Genomic DNA, 14,154 nt, shown 5'->3' with positions numbered 1-14,154 from the left:
GTGGTGACCCCTGCGAGGTGGAATTGTGATTCCGCTTGCAGGAACCAAACTCGCGGATTGCGGTCCCAGTATGGTGGAAGGCGGACTGCGGCTGCTGCAACAGTGGCTAGCGGCGGGTCCGAGGGCTCTCCTAGCTGCATTTCACCCGTTCTACATGGCGATCACGTCTGGGTCACCAAACTCTGAAATACTTTCGATCTGGGTATGTTTTACGGATACTTCTTTCACCCTGTGGTCGAACTAATTCTGAAAATGTGATAAGCGACAATTTCTCGTAGATTTTGGAAATATGTGATTTCGCAAATAGAACCTTCAGTAAATTTTCCCGCGTTTCGGCCGACCCAATAGATGACCCCAGTCTTCCAAGTGCTTTTTCGCAGTATTGGCTCGTTCACACTTGCGGATTCCCAGGCGAATCCGCGGTGAAGTTGAAGCAGGGAGAAGCAATCCCCTCGCCGGCGACATAATATTCGACCGCGGGGGTATTCGGTCCGGGACCGATTTCTACAGCGCAGAAAAAGTTTCTTTGTCGCCGCCATCAGTCGGAACGCTCCGAAGATGTTGCCGGCGTCAGATGTTAGCCGAGTCGTCCGAGTTGTTGGGATTGCCGCCGGAGTCGTCGTTGTTCCCAGGTTGTCCAAATTGCGCCATCTCGCTGTTATCGTTGTGTCGGTAGGAATACTGATCGAGACTAAATCATTCAACCCTGTTCGACAAGAGGCGTCTATGCAACAACCAAGACAGTGCCCACAAAGAAGATGCGTGGAATAAAGTTGGCGTGAATGGCCCCAGACACACCTTGTCGCTGCTTTCTCGTTATTTTATGATTGCCTTCTCGTATCTCCGAGGAAGTGTTGGGCATTTTTGCCGGCACTGCAGGCTAACTGAAACAGGAAGTCTGCGAGAGAAGTTTTCTGAACACTCCTCGAGCCAGGGGCAGTCTGCTCTGATATCCGAGAGAGCCCGGAGTCGCGCTAACGCGGCGGGTGGCATCAGATGTGGACGGCGCCGTTTTTGAGGCGCAGTAAGTGTGGCCGACGGCTAGAGAGTTTTCCGCAAGTGTGTACGCGGCCTAAGAGGTCGCACTCGGTGCCATCGCAGTCGATCGCGCCCATGCGCAAATGTGCGAGCCATCCTTAAGAAAATGCGCGCATCTATTTTACATTTGAAAATAAGTATCCGAGAGAAACCTCTGTGGTTCGGAGAGCAATAAATAAAAGACGACAGCCAACAAAGTCCTAAAAGTAGAAACTCTATATTTCGAGGCCTAGAAGGCTCTTCATGCGTGACTATGGCGTTGTCTGTTCAGGAGCCGTATTTTTCGATATTCTTGTTTCAGCGTTATGTCGTTCTTGTTGCTTTCAGCAAAATGTCGTCCTTCATTTATTTTTATCTACTTCACATGCGACGGTGTTTAAGACTACGGTTTCATAACGTAATAAAAATTCCCCAAAAGTGCAAGGCAACCATGTAGCCCATGAGAGCATCACGATAAATTTAGCGAACTTTCCTTCCCCCTAAATTATGGAGAGGCATTTCAACGCCAAGTGTGAGGGGGGGGGGGAGGCGAATTGGTGAAATTATGCACCAGCTCAGGATCATCAATACATTTAACAGGGAATCTGAATTGCTATCGCGACCATAAAAGCTAAAACTTCAAAAGGTATTTTACGTTATCCCTAAGCCGACTTGAAGGTGAAAGCCCAAGCGCTGATGTAAACGTGATAGCGAACCTCCGAAGACAGCGCGTTTTCTGACGAGGCGCTTTTGGCGCGGTTTCATTGGCTCACTCGGATCGTGGTGTCGTCTGTGGTCCCGGTGATATCGAATCTCCGAAGACACCACGCTTTTTGACGAAACGCTTTCGGCGCCGTGTCATTGGTACTTTTGGTTTTGGTACCTTTCGTGTCGCCGACGTGTTTTGGTACTTTTCGTGTCACTGGCGTATTTTGTTTAAGGACCTTGAAGGTCGACTGAACGATGAGACATAAAAGGCTTTCGCCTTAATAAATATTTACCCAACGCACCTCAAAGCACATTGTAAAGGGGCATTAACATCTGGAAAGTTTTTGGAGAGGAACGGCGGGTTACCGAGAAGGATGCCAGTATTAACAGACGAATTAAGTGGTCGCACTCTCGACAGCAAGGCTCGGTGCTTGCTGACCAGAGTAGGAAAATGGAGGCGCATATTAAATGGCAGTACGCGATTACGGCACCAGTGGTATTAGATACAGAAGAGGACGAACTGCTTCCTGCTAAAAAAGAAAAGATGCTGGGTGAAAGCGTGGATGTAACACACATAACGAGTAATCTATATCCAATTGTATGAGGACCTTCTTAAGGACTGCATCGATGAATAATGAAGATTTCGTCAAAAAGGAAAAGAGAAGTTCAAGGATCCGACGGCCTGCTGATGTCGTGAATCCGATGTCACCACCGGTATCCTGGAAAGCACGATCTGTGAAGTTGCCAGGCACGCGAACAATATGCCGTCAATTAGGGATAGATCATCCACCAAGGCGCGGACAGCTTATACAGCCCTAGCGAAAGCTTCCTTTTCCTCGGGGATAACTATATCAGCGCGCCTCCACGAAAAAGCGCTTTGTTGTTACCATGTGATGTGCATGTCGGGGAGCAAAGGGAGGGATTTCTACTTCGTGCCTTTTAAAGCTGTCGTGCAAGGATATTCGCTTTGATTGCTTTTCACGTTACAGAGCTTACTGGTAGTATTGGAACCCAAGGATACTCGCACCCAACGCCACTGGCCAAGAAACTTATATTACAGTTCTTTATGACATATACTTCAAAGTCTCAATGTTGCCTTTATTTTAAGTTCTTTGTTTATTATTTAGATTTTAATAAAGAACAGTTTCTGATACTGAACATTTCTTCGGCAATTATGAAGCATCATTTACCACGATAATTTTCGTGAGCGGTCTGTTGTATATAGTGAATGCGAAAAGTAAGCAATGAACTGTATACAGACAATGGATATCTTAAAAAGAAAATATTTAAAATCATATCATTTGTGTGCTTTACACCAGATTCATGTGATCTAACAAAAATAACGAGTCATTAACGTACGAAGCATATTTTGATATTACATTTGCCAGAAACTGCGATCGATAGATTAGCAATTGAAGTTTAGTATTCAATCACAAACTTTCCCCATTCAGTAATGGCAAATTGCAGTTTTTTAATATCAAATACAGGTAGCGAAACGTGTTCAAATACAGCTTGATATGCATTCATCATCATGTGCCGCTTGGAAGGTCGCATGAACGACAGAAAAGAAACCAGATGTTTGGGTGCTCGTAGCCCCGATTCCCGCAGTGAGCGAATCAGTGATGTAATAACAAGTGTGACGCTGCGAGTGGACCACAGTTGATTTTGCGTGCGTTAAACTATGCCCCCCATTGGTATTCCCAAATATAATAAACGCCATGACGGGATTCCAGTGGCTGCAATCTCGCCATGTTGGAAAATTGAATTATTTTTAGAGCGCAGCTATTAGGCGCCCGTTCCCGGCTTGAGCGGCGTCGGCGTCGCCGTCGGCGTAACCGCGCGGTGCATTATGGGTAAATTTCCGCGCAAAATCTAGCGGAAAATGTTTTCCGCTAAATTTAGCGGGAAAAATTCCCCGCTAGATGCCTAGATCTAGCGGAAAAATTTCCCCGCTAAATCTAGCGGAAAAACTTCCCCGCTAAATCTAGCGGAAAAATTTCCCCGCTAGATCTAGCGAAAAATTTCCCCGCTAAATCTAGCGGAAAAGTTTCCCCGCTAAATCTAGCGAAAAAACTTCCCCGCTAAATCTAGCGGAAAAATTTCCCCGCTAAATTTAGCGGAAAATTTTCCCCGCTAAATTTAGCGCAAAAATTTTCCCGCTAGATCTAGCGAAAAAATTTCTCCGCTAAATCTAGCGGAAAAAATTTCCCCGCTAAATCTAGCGGAAAATTTTCCCCGCTAAATCTAGAGGAAAATTTTCCCCGCTAAATCTAGCGGCAAAATTCCCCCGCTAAATGTAGCGGCAAAATTTCCCCGCTTAATCTAGCGGGGAAATTTTGGTCACGTGACCTGGGGAGTCACGTGACCCCTCCTCCGAGGTCACTTGGCTCCCCCCTCCACGTAGGCCCTCCTCCCCCGAGGTCACGTGAACCCAACAATGTCACGTGCCCTGGGGGGGCGGTCACGTGACCTTTTCCCCTATGTCACGTGACCCCCCCCCCCCCCCCCCCCCCGAGAAACCATGGCCCTCAGCACCCTTCCCTCCTCCTCCTCAAGAGCTGCGCTCCAGTTCGGCGTTACAGGGAGTGGTAAACGGCTTTAAATTTTTTTTATCAATTGTAGCAGTAGTAGTAGTAGTAGTAGTAGTAGTAGTAGTAGCAGTAGTAGTAGTAGCAGTAGTAGTATTAGTAAACTTAATGCACTCTAAAAAAAAGGGTATCACCATACACCCTTTTGTCCCATATAATACACCCCAAAACTTCATTTCGACGTACAGCGCCCTATACTCGAACAGACGGCACCGAATTTTTACCAGGGGATAGTTAACGGTGCGATATACCTTATTAAATTGCTAAAGTACGTATCAAAGACCAAAGAAAGAAAACACGGAGCTTTTGCAGTACGGCCAAGAAAACTGCGATAATCTTTTTTGTAGTCAATAATACGTACATCAGCTATTTTAATAAGTTGTACGACACGGCTATCAAGCCCCTCGAAAACTTTGGGGCCGCCTGTTCGATTCCGGGGCGCTGTACGTCGAATTGAAGTTTTGGGGTGTATTATATGGGACAAGGGGTGTAATAATACACCTTGTTTTCTGAGAGTGTGTTTTCTGAGATGGGGTTTAAGGAGGAGGGCCTGCCGTCCTCTTCCTCCTTAAGCGCGATCCAAACCAACGCTTCTTTTTGCGCCTGTAGGTCGTGCGGCTGCGGATGTGACGTATTTTCGTGACGTCGCGCCGCTTCTTCGCTCCTTCCGGGCGCGCACAAGAAAGTTGGATAATTTCAACTTCTTCTCAACGCGCACAAAAACGCGCGGTGACGTAGTAGGGCGCTCCTGTGTCCCGGCCAATCGGTGGAGGGCAAGCTAGTTCCGGCTCCACGTTTCTCGCCGTCTGGCTGCCCTCTCCTCCCCCCCTTTTATTCTCTTCCAACATGACAACGCGATCTCTCTTTCTCTCGCCGTCTGGCCGGCCAGTCTGTCGCAGTTGCACCTTGCTTGTGCGCTCGTGCCTGCGTGCGCGCGTGCGCGCTCGCCCGAAGTTTCGCCCGTCCAAACCAAAGCGCACGGTTCTGACTCAGAAAGCGCGCCGGAAGCAGCAAAAACGTTACGAAATACGTCACATCCGGGGCGCGCACGACCTACAGCCGCAAAAAGAAGCGTTGGTTTGGATCGCGCTTTAGGCGGCGACCAGGCCCTGGGTTTTGGCGGCGACTTCGGCCATCTGGACGACCCGGAGTTGGATATCCGCGTCAGAGTTAAGCATTGCAGTCTCCCACTGCTCTAGGCTGGTGATGGAAAATGAAGGTTTTGGCGGGATGCGTTTTTGAGTACTTATCAGGGTGCACGTCCACATGATATGGTGAAAATCGACCCTACTTGCGCATAATTTTCAATCTGCTGTATATAGCCCGGGATACAGGTCCCTAGGTTTGGGAAAGTATGCGTTTCTAAAAGGCGCCCGGTAACTGATTTCTTTTAGAGCGCAGCTCTTAGGGGCCCGTTTCCGGCTTGAGCGGCGTCGCCGTCGGCGTCGCCGTCGCCGTCGCCGTCGGCGTAACCGCGCGGTGCATCATGGGAAATGTCCCATAATGCACCGCGCGAGCCCCCCACCAAGGTCACGTGACCTCGTGGGGGGTCACGTGACCCCCCTGAGGTCACGTGGCCCCCTCCTCGAGGTCACGTGACCCCCGCCGATGTCGCGTGACCCCCCGATGACGTCATCGTCACTGATGACGTCACCGGCATCCACATCGTCATCGTCATCATCACTGATGACGTCACCGGCATCCACATCGTCATCGTCATCATCACTGATGACGTCACCGGCATCCACATCGTCATCGTCATCACTGATGACGTCACCGGCATCCGCATCGTCATCGTCATCATCACTGATGACGTCACCGGCATCCACATCGTCATCGTCATCATCACTGATGACGTCACCGGCATCCACATCGTCATCGTCATCATCACTGATGACGTCACCGGCATCCGCATCGTCATCATCACTGATGACGTCACCGGCATCCACATCGTCATCGTCATCATCACTGATGACGTCACCGGCATCCACATCGTCATCGTCATCATCACTGATGACGTCACCGGCATCCACATCGTCATCGTCATCATCACTGATGACGTCCCCGACATCCGCATTGTCATCGTCATCATCACTGATGACGTCATCAGTGACGTCACTGATGTCGTCACCGGCATCCGCATCGTCATCGTCATCATCACTGATGACGTCATCAGCGACGTCACTGATGACGTCACCGACATTCGCATCGTCATCATCACTGGTGAAGTCATCAGTGATGTCACTAATGACGTCATCGGTACCCGCATCGTCATCGTCACTGATGACGTCATCAGTGACGTCAGTGATGACATCATCGGCATTGGGGGTCACGTGACCCCCAAGGTAACGTGACCCCCCCTGGTTAGTTTAACCCCCCCCCAGTGCCCTTCCCTCCTCCTCCTCAAGAGCTGCGCTCTAATTCGGCGTTACAGGGAGTTGTAAGCGGCTTTCATTTTTGATTAAGTAATCGGATCGGGCTGAAACTTAGGCATCGATCTGGTTGTGACCTCTAGCGCTACCTTTGGGTGGAGAATGAGCGTTCGGCGATGTGAAATTTATTTTTGCGAAGAAATAAACCCTGTAAACTTTTTTTATCTAAATTTTATGTGAGAGGCGAGGTAATGCCGAATGCCATGTTGGTAGTATTGTAGAATTTTTTGTAGGACACCATACGGTCCTTACCTGAACGACGAAGGGATTCGAGCTGGTCATCGTGAGAGGTTATCGGGCGACCGCTGCTGGCCAGTTCTCGGGTCGCACTGAGCAGCTTCGTTTATCGGAAGCCGGAGTGCGCCGGTGCCCAAACAAGTTGTGTCCATCTGCGCCGGGTTTCGGGTACCTTCGCCAAATGTTTTACGGCTTCGGGCGTAATGCGCCCTTTCGCGAAGTTTCCTATGGCTGTCTTTCAGACGCTGAATATGAATTTGGCTGCGGATGAGAAATACGCCGAGGCAATTGCGACTTCCTCCCCGACCTCCGGCGAGGTTGTAATGACTGAGTTTGCAGCGTTGGTTTGATTTTGTTGATCAAGTACAGCCACTACCATGGTTTCTAGATTATTATACTCAGCCGCGTCAACATAGGCCACGTCTTTAGAATTTGTGAAGCGTATGTGTATGGTTCTGTCTCTTTCCTGTCTGCGCTCTTGGTTGTGCAGAAGGTGGGTGTTCTTAGGTAATGGTGGGATGTGTATGTGCTTTCTGAGCTCCGTGGAAATGACAAGCGCTGATTGTTGGGCAAGTTGGTATGGTACGTTAGGAAACATGCTTGCGCTTTGAAGACAGGGACATAGGAAGAACAGACACCACAGAGCGCTAACTATCAACTAATTTAATTCAAGAGCCGCTGAGGCTCTTGAATTAAATTAGTTGAAAGTTAGCGCTCTGTGGTGTCTGTTCTTCCTGTGTCCCGGTCTTCAAAGTGCAAGCATGTTTTCTCTGGGGGAATGCCCACCTTTTGCCCCAATTGGGTGTTGTATGTAATCCCGAGCGATTGGGGAATGCACTGTCCACTCGAGTCTCCGAGGGTTTCTCCAATTGGGCAATTCTTTTAGCTTCTATGAGCTCGTCAAGAGTATTGTGTAATCTTAGAGCCTCGAAAGTTTCTCCTGCGGTGTCGCTTGTAGGCTCTATTCATCATCAGGTTAATTTTGGTACGTTCATCACTTATTAGTTGCAGGAATGGAGTGATGTAGACTATTCTACTTATGATGGAAGCCTTTACCAGTCTGAGTAGATTAGTTTTTTTTCATGCCGTGGTGTCTGCCGGTGAGTTGGTATGAAATGTGCTTGCGCATTTTCATACCAGAACAGCCTGAACCGGCGATTTCTTGACATGATCCCATTGTTGCCGCACCGAGCGTTAGTGTCACCATCTTCTTAAAGCCCCATCTTCCGCCTAAAGCCCTTTAGCTTCAGACAAAAGATGTCAAATCCGAATTATGTCACCAGCAGTTTGCTAGTTAGAAGCTTAATGTGCCATTAAAAACAACTTGAGATCGAAAAAAATTGGACATAAAGACACATAAGGGTGGTCGCTACGTAGTTCCGTAGATTGTTCCGGTAACAAATATTTACGAAGGTTGAAAAATGTATTTGAGATACTGACTACAAGATAATGAAAATGTAATTAAGATAAAGTAGCAAATACTCTGGACATAGTGAATGTGCAAAATACCAAAATTGCACCAAAAGTATTTGAAATACAGGATATTGAGTAGAGTACTTAAGATAGGCACAAGTCTGCTTGTGCTGCATCGAGCTTGGTTATCTCCAGTACAAGGTCGAGGAACACTCACAGCGCTACTGCTGTTTTGTAGCTTGTTCTGAGTCCACGTTGCTTACCTCCGGGATGCGGCCTACGAACACTCGCAGTTTCGCTTATGTTTCTTAGCTTCCGCTGCGTCCAGGTTGGTTTTCTTCCCTTTTACTCCCGGGTGCTCCGCGTCTGGCTGCCGAACGTCCACCTTCGACCACGCACGTCCTGTCTCTGCTTCCTCTCCATTGGCACTGCATTTATTTTTCTCTTCCCGAAGAAAACCTCAGCTTCCGGTCAGAGCCAGCCGACATTGAAAGTCCAGCGGCTCCTCTACCGGTTCCCATAGGATAGCACTCGCAAGACTCCCTGAAAGCAGGTTCGCGCTCTCTCCCCCTTCAAACCAGTCCGCCACGACGCTATGCTATGTCGACAGGTCCGCATACCGCTACGCTCAAGCCTGTAAACAGTTTGACTGGGCTGATAGCAGTTTTATCAAACATGTGAGCAGCTTCAAACCGGTCCGCCACACCGCTTTGCGGTTTCAATATGTCCGCATATTGCTACACTCAGACCTATGAACAGTTAGACTATGGCCGAATAAACAGTTTTAACAAACTGGTGGGCAGTATGGTTATACTTCTAAACGAAAGCTCGAACCTGCTACCTGTATTGTTGAACGGGCAACGGTAGAAATTTGTTTGGATTTCAAACCGTTCTGTTTTTTAGTAGGGTGTGATCTTGTGGGAAAGAGAGTTTACCTGCCAAGGCACGCCCCCGAAGACAATCATGAGGAAGCTGTCCACGTAGCTGGGGACCTGCCGTGGAGCCATGGTTCCGAGCCACTGGTCAAGCGACAGGCTGCCCAGGGGCTTCACGTGATCGTTGCTCAGGGCAAATGGAAGGGTGACCCACTGGAAAATGGCGCAAACGTTGATGGCAATAAAATTTTAGAAACTTTCACCATTCACCAAATGATGGTATTAATTTGTATTGGCTCAGGAGAGCCACGGCACCGCAGGAAGGCAACTGCACGTACCGCAGAGGCCCGTGGTGCCGCGTGTAGCGATGGTACTTATGTGGTGATATAATATATGAACGTGATGGTGACTAGGATATTATATGCTGAAATTTCTTTTCTTATGTTGAAAAAGAGAAGGAAGTTAAGTAATAAAAGAGATGAGGCATTAGAAGTTAAGATCGAGGCTCCGGCAGTGTGGAACGCACAGATGATGTAAATGCTGAATGAAAAACCTAGTTCATTTGTACAAAAGCACTGCCAGTCGCCTCAGTCTAGCGTTGCACATTTTCGAGCCGAAACCAGGGATGAACTCAGTGAACACTGTTTTGATTATTGGACCGATCAGCCGACGCTTATCGAGCAACCTTACGGAAACTTACGAATTTGGAAAGGTCAAGAACGTCTTTAACGACTAAATTCTCTCGATAAACATTAATCAACGACAAGGAACGTTACCGCGCCGCTTCACTTAGCACTGAGAAAATCTTTGACACAACTGAAAATTTACATTCCACAATGAATAGATCTTCAAAACAACACTGCGCTGAGAAACGAAGCAACGGACATTTTGAGTGACATGTATTCAACATTTTTGGATCAAACGTAAATCACGGAACTGAATGAAATGACTGAGCATTTAGATAGTATACGGATTCGGCTGCCCACTTTAGACACAGAGAAAGAACCTCTAGTTCAGGACAAGGACCTCGAAGAAGAGGGTACACGTAGCCTCGGATACAGCGACAACATCACAATCCATTTTAGCAGATTGAATCTCGTCACCAAGTAAAGGAAGGATGCAAGAAAATAATTAATGAAACATATTCGAGATTCACGCAATCCAACAAAAACATATGACAAACAAGACAAAGATAAAAATATCGAGTGCGAGACGGTGTAAATCAGCATAGCTTCAAAGAACGAGAACACTCCTGCTTCAGATGTCAACGCTGTGTTTGGCATGAACAACACGACAACGAAAACAGAGAAATCGCTTAAAAGTAAACATTTGGCAGAAATCTGCCTGGTTGGGTAAGAACAATTAGAAGAGGGGGAAGGAACGCCAACCAAAAGTAAAAAGAAGCCCAACGTTTCGAAACCTGCTTGGTTTCTTCTTCTTCAGGGGCGACTGTGTACGCGAGGAGCAAGTGGTCTTCTTTTACGGCGGTGAACGTGATGTTTTCGCGATCGTAATGTGGCTGAGTCCGCTGATGTAGGCGGATGGTAAAGCGCCAAGCGACCGATTGATGTTCTGCGGTGTCGTTTGGATGTGCCATGACTCGACGAAGAGCCTCTGCCGGGAATTGGTCTCAATGTCGAGGAGACTCACTTAGATTTTACAAGCAGCTACCGGGACCTACACGTCGTACACCGAAGCCTTTGCCTCAAACGCCTTGTCCACAAGCGAGAAGGAAACCAAATCATCGCACAGGCAAAACACTGTTTGGTTAAAGCCCGCATCCACGATTGTCAAGCCACGCTAAAGCGAAAAAGACTAGACCTTTTTTTTTTATTCGTCGGCAACTAGAACACCGCATCACAAGCATATTTCCAGCACTTCAGTCTTTCGCCGACAGTGTCGCCTCCACTTCCGCAGACAAGCAACGAGTATCTCAGAGGGAGAATTTTGAGACTGAAGAAGAAAGGAGAAGCAATACACAGCACTGATTCCACTAGGTTTGTTACGAGCCTCTCCTCCAGGCAACTAACCCCGTGCGAGGTCAGTGTGTTGGCGAAGGGTCCCGGTTTTAACATGACCGCGACAAAACCCCCTTTGCAAAAATGGTTGCAAATATCGAGAACGGCATCTTGCACCTAGATCCAAGTGTCCGAGACCGAGTCCGGCAGAAGGGGATCGGTATCCTATCGAAACTTCCACGTCGTCAACAGCCTAACCCGCCACGAGAAGAGATAGCAGCTCTCCGGGAGCTTCGAGGAGACACAAACATCGTTATTCTACCCGCGGACAAAGGAAACTCGACTGTGGTCCTTGACCGGGATGTCTACGAGAACAAGATTCGGGACCTTCTTGACAGCTCTGCCTATGAAAAACTCAAGAAAGACCCGACATCACAAGTTCAGACAAAACTGAACAATATCCTTTCTGAAATTTTTAAAAAGTACCCTGACGCGCGGAGCCTTCATCTGCGGTTTCTGTGCAGGAATGGGTTTGCGCCCGGTTTCTACGGTCTTCCTAAGGTTCATAAGCCTAACGTCCCTCTCCGGCCAATCGTGGATTTCACAACCTCACCACTTCGGGGATTGTCGAACTGCCTCCACAGCACTCTCTCTCTCCTCTCGTTGGAAACACAGCGACCTATGTGCGGAACACCGGGCACTTTGTGGAACAAGTTGCGCAACTAAAGGTAAACGATGACGACAGCCGGGTGTCGTTCGACGTCGTCTCGCTCTTCACCAGCGTGCCGGTTCTCCTGGCAGTCGCCACAACCAGAGCTGCCCTTGAGGGAGACAAGAAGCTGAGCGAACAGACCAGCCGTACGGTGCACGAACTGTGCCGCCTGCTGGAATTCTGCCTGGGGAGCACCTACATCAGCTCTAAAGGAGAATTCTTTAAGCAGACCAGCGGAACCGCAATGGGCGCATCCATCTCCGTCACCACGGCCAGCCTGACAATGGAAGCCATTGCACAACGCGCGCTCCAGTCTTTCACCGCACGCCCTAAAGTGTTTTTACGGTATGTTGACGATTGCTTCTGCATTATGAAGAAGTCAGAAGTGAACAACTTTTTGGCACACCTCAACTCCATCTAGCCGGCCATCCAGTTCACCGTTGAATCTGAAAAGAACGACGCCCTGCCGTTTCTTGACGTGCTGGTCAAAAAACAAGAAGATCAATTGGAATTCACAGTATACAGAAAACCGACACATACTGGGCGCTACCTCCGATTTGACTCAAACTACCCTGCGAGCCACAAGGCGTCGGTCGTCCAGGCACTCCTGTCCCGAGCAAAGCTATTTGCTTGTCGGAGGACTACAGAAAAAAGGAGGAAGAATACATCATCTTCGACCTGCTAAATAACGGCTACACACGCAGTTTTATTCAGCGAATCGCGCGTCGTCAACGTAAATCTGATCGACGCCTAAGACCAATCGGCGAAACACAAGAAATCGCATATCCCCACTCAACCACGCGCATCTGCGTTCCTTACATAAAGGAAACCAGCGAAGCGCTCGCGCGTGTGCTGGCAAAAGAAGACATTCGGATGGCCCACAAACCAGTGTCAACGCTTGGACACCTGATGCCCCGGCCAAAAGATCGTACCCCCAAGGAAAGAGCGCAAGGCGTTATTTACCAGATTCCTTGTGCGGATTGCCCTGCCACATACATCGGTGAAACCAAAAACTTTAAAGAAAGACTTCGCCAGCACAAAACCGACGTGCGAAAGTTCGATCATGAGCGCAGCGCGGTAGCGGAACACAGTGACTCGAATGACCACCGCATTGACTTCGACAACACACGCACCCTCGACATTGAGACCAATTCCGGGCAGAGGCTCGTCGTCGAGTCATGGCACATCCAAACCACACCGCAAAACATCAGTCGGTCGTTTGGCTCTTTACCATCCGCCTACGTCAGCGGGCTCAGCCACATTACGATCGCGAAAACATCACGTTCACCGCCGTAAAAGAAGACCACTTGCTCCTCGCGTACACAGTCGCCCCTGAAGAAGAAACCAAGCAGGTTTCGAAACGTTGGGCTCCTTTTTATTTTTGATTGGCGTTCCTTCCCCCTCTTCTAAGAAATCGCTTATATTGCTAGTGATATGATTGCTGCGCCGATCGCGCCGAACTGCGCCAAGGGGCTAACCCTGGTCTATCCTGCTATATTTTGCCGAAATATAGGTAATCTGCGTCAAGCCTGCGCCAAAACAAATTTCGGTTGCCTTTCGAAACGGAAGCTAACCTGAGTACCATACTTGAGCCTGCATGTGTTATGTGACACAAGCGGCCGTCCCACACAAAGGACCCTGGATCAATTGTCCACCCGGTCTTGCATGGCTTTCCCGCCATCTCACGTTTCGCGCTCTCGTCGCTTGGTCGGTCTCGTCCCGCGTCTTTTGTTAACAAATTTTCAACGATAGACGCGGGTGTGTGAGGACGCTCCGACGCTAGCGTGCCGGGTACCAGCCGTGCCCTCATGGTGTAAAACGAAACCACGTTTTTGAGCGGCGGGAGTTACTTTGTGAGCTGAAGCACTCGCTCCTGAAAGCAACAGCCGTGGGAAAATTATATTTGGTCCCTGCCTTCCTGTCACCATGGTCGCGCGACATCAAGTGTTACCGTTCCCACGTCGCTGTAGATCGAGCTCTTTTTTAAATTGAAACTAAGTACCGCCGCATCTTCCTCAACATTCCTGTTCTTGTTTAAATCATGCCTCTTTAACTCAAAGACTGCGGTGTCGAAGTATAGATTACCTAGGTTTCTCACGGTGGGCTTTCTTTCGAGATGGACCCTTGTACGTGAAAAATCTGCCGCGAAAGAAAGTTGGTGAAGAGAAGTGAGCTTAAGCAAATAAGGCAATTTCCGCACGCTGAAGCCCCACA

General features: G+C 48.7%; 1 protein-coding gene across 1 annotated transcript in view; it reads right to left on the bottom strand.

The window, feature by feature from the left end:
* Positions 1-14,154, bottom strand: part of LOC8043830 (high-affinity choline transporter 1) — a 97,106-nt gene that overhangs the window by 20,633 nt on the left and 62,319 nt on the right. The window contains exon 6 of the mRNA XM_042286368.1: positions 9,331-9,483. Within this exon, the coding sequence (XP_042142302.1) occupies positions 9,331-9,483 (153 nt within the window). The remainder of the gene's footprint in view (positions 1-9,330; positions 9,484-14,154) is intronic.

Source organism: Ixodes scapularis, unplaced genomic scaffold (genome assembly GCF_016920785.2).
Source record: "Ixodes scapularis isolate PalLabHiFi unplaced genomic scaffold, ASM1692078v2 PGA_scaffold7__128_contigs__length_106722199, whole genome shotgun sequence".
Classification (NCBI taxonomy): Eukaryota; Metazoa; Arthropoda; class Arachnida; order Ixodida; family Ixodidae; genus Ixodes; species Ixodes scapularis.
This window is presented reverse-complemented; position numbering and strand designations above follow the sequence as displayed.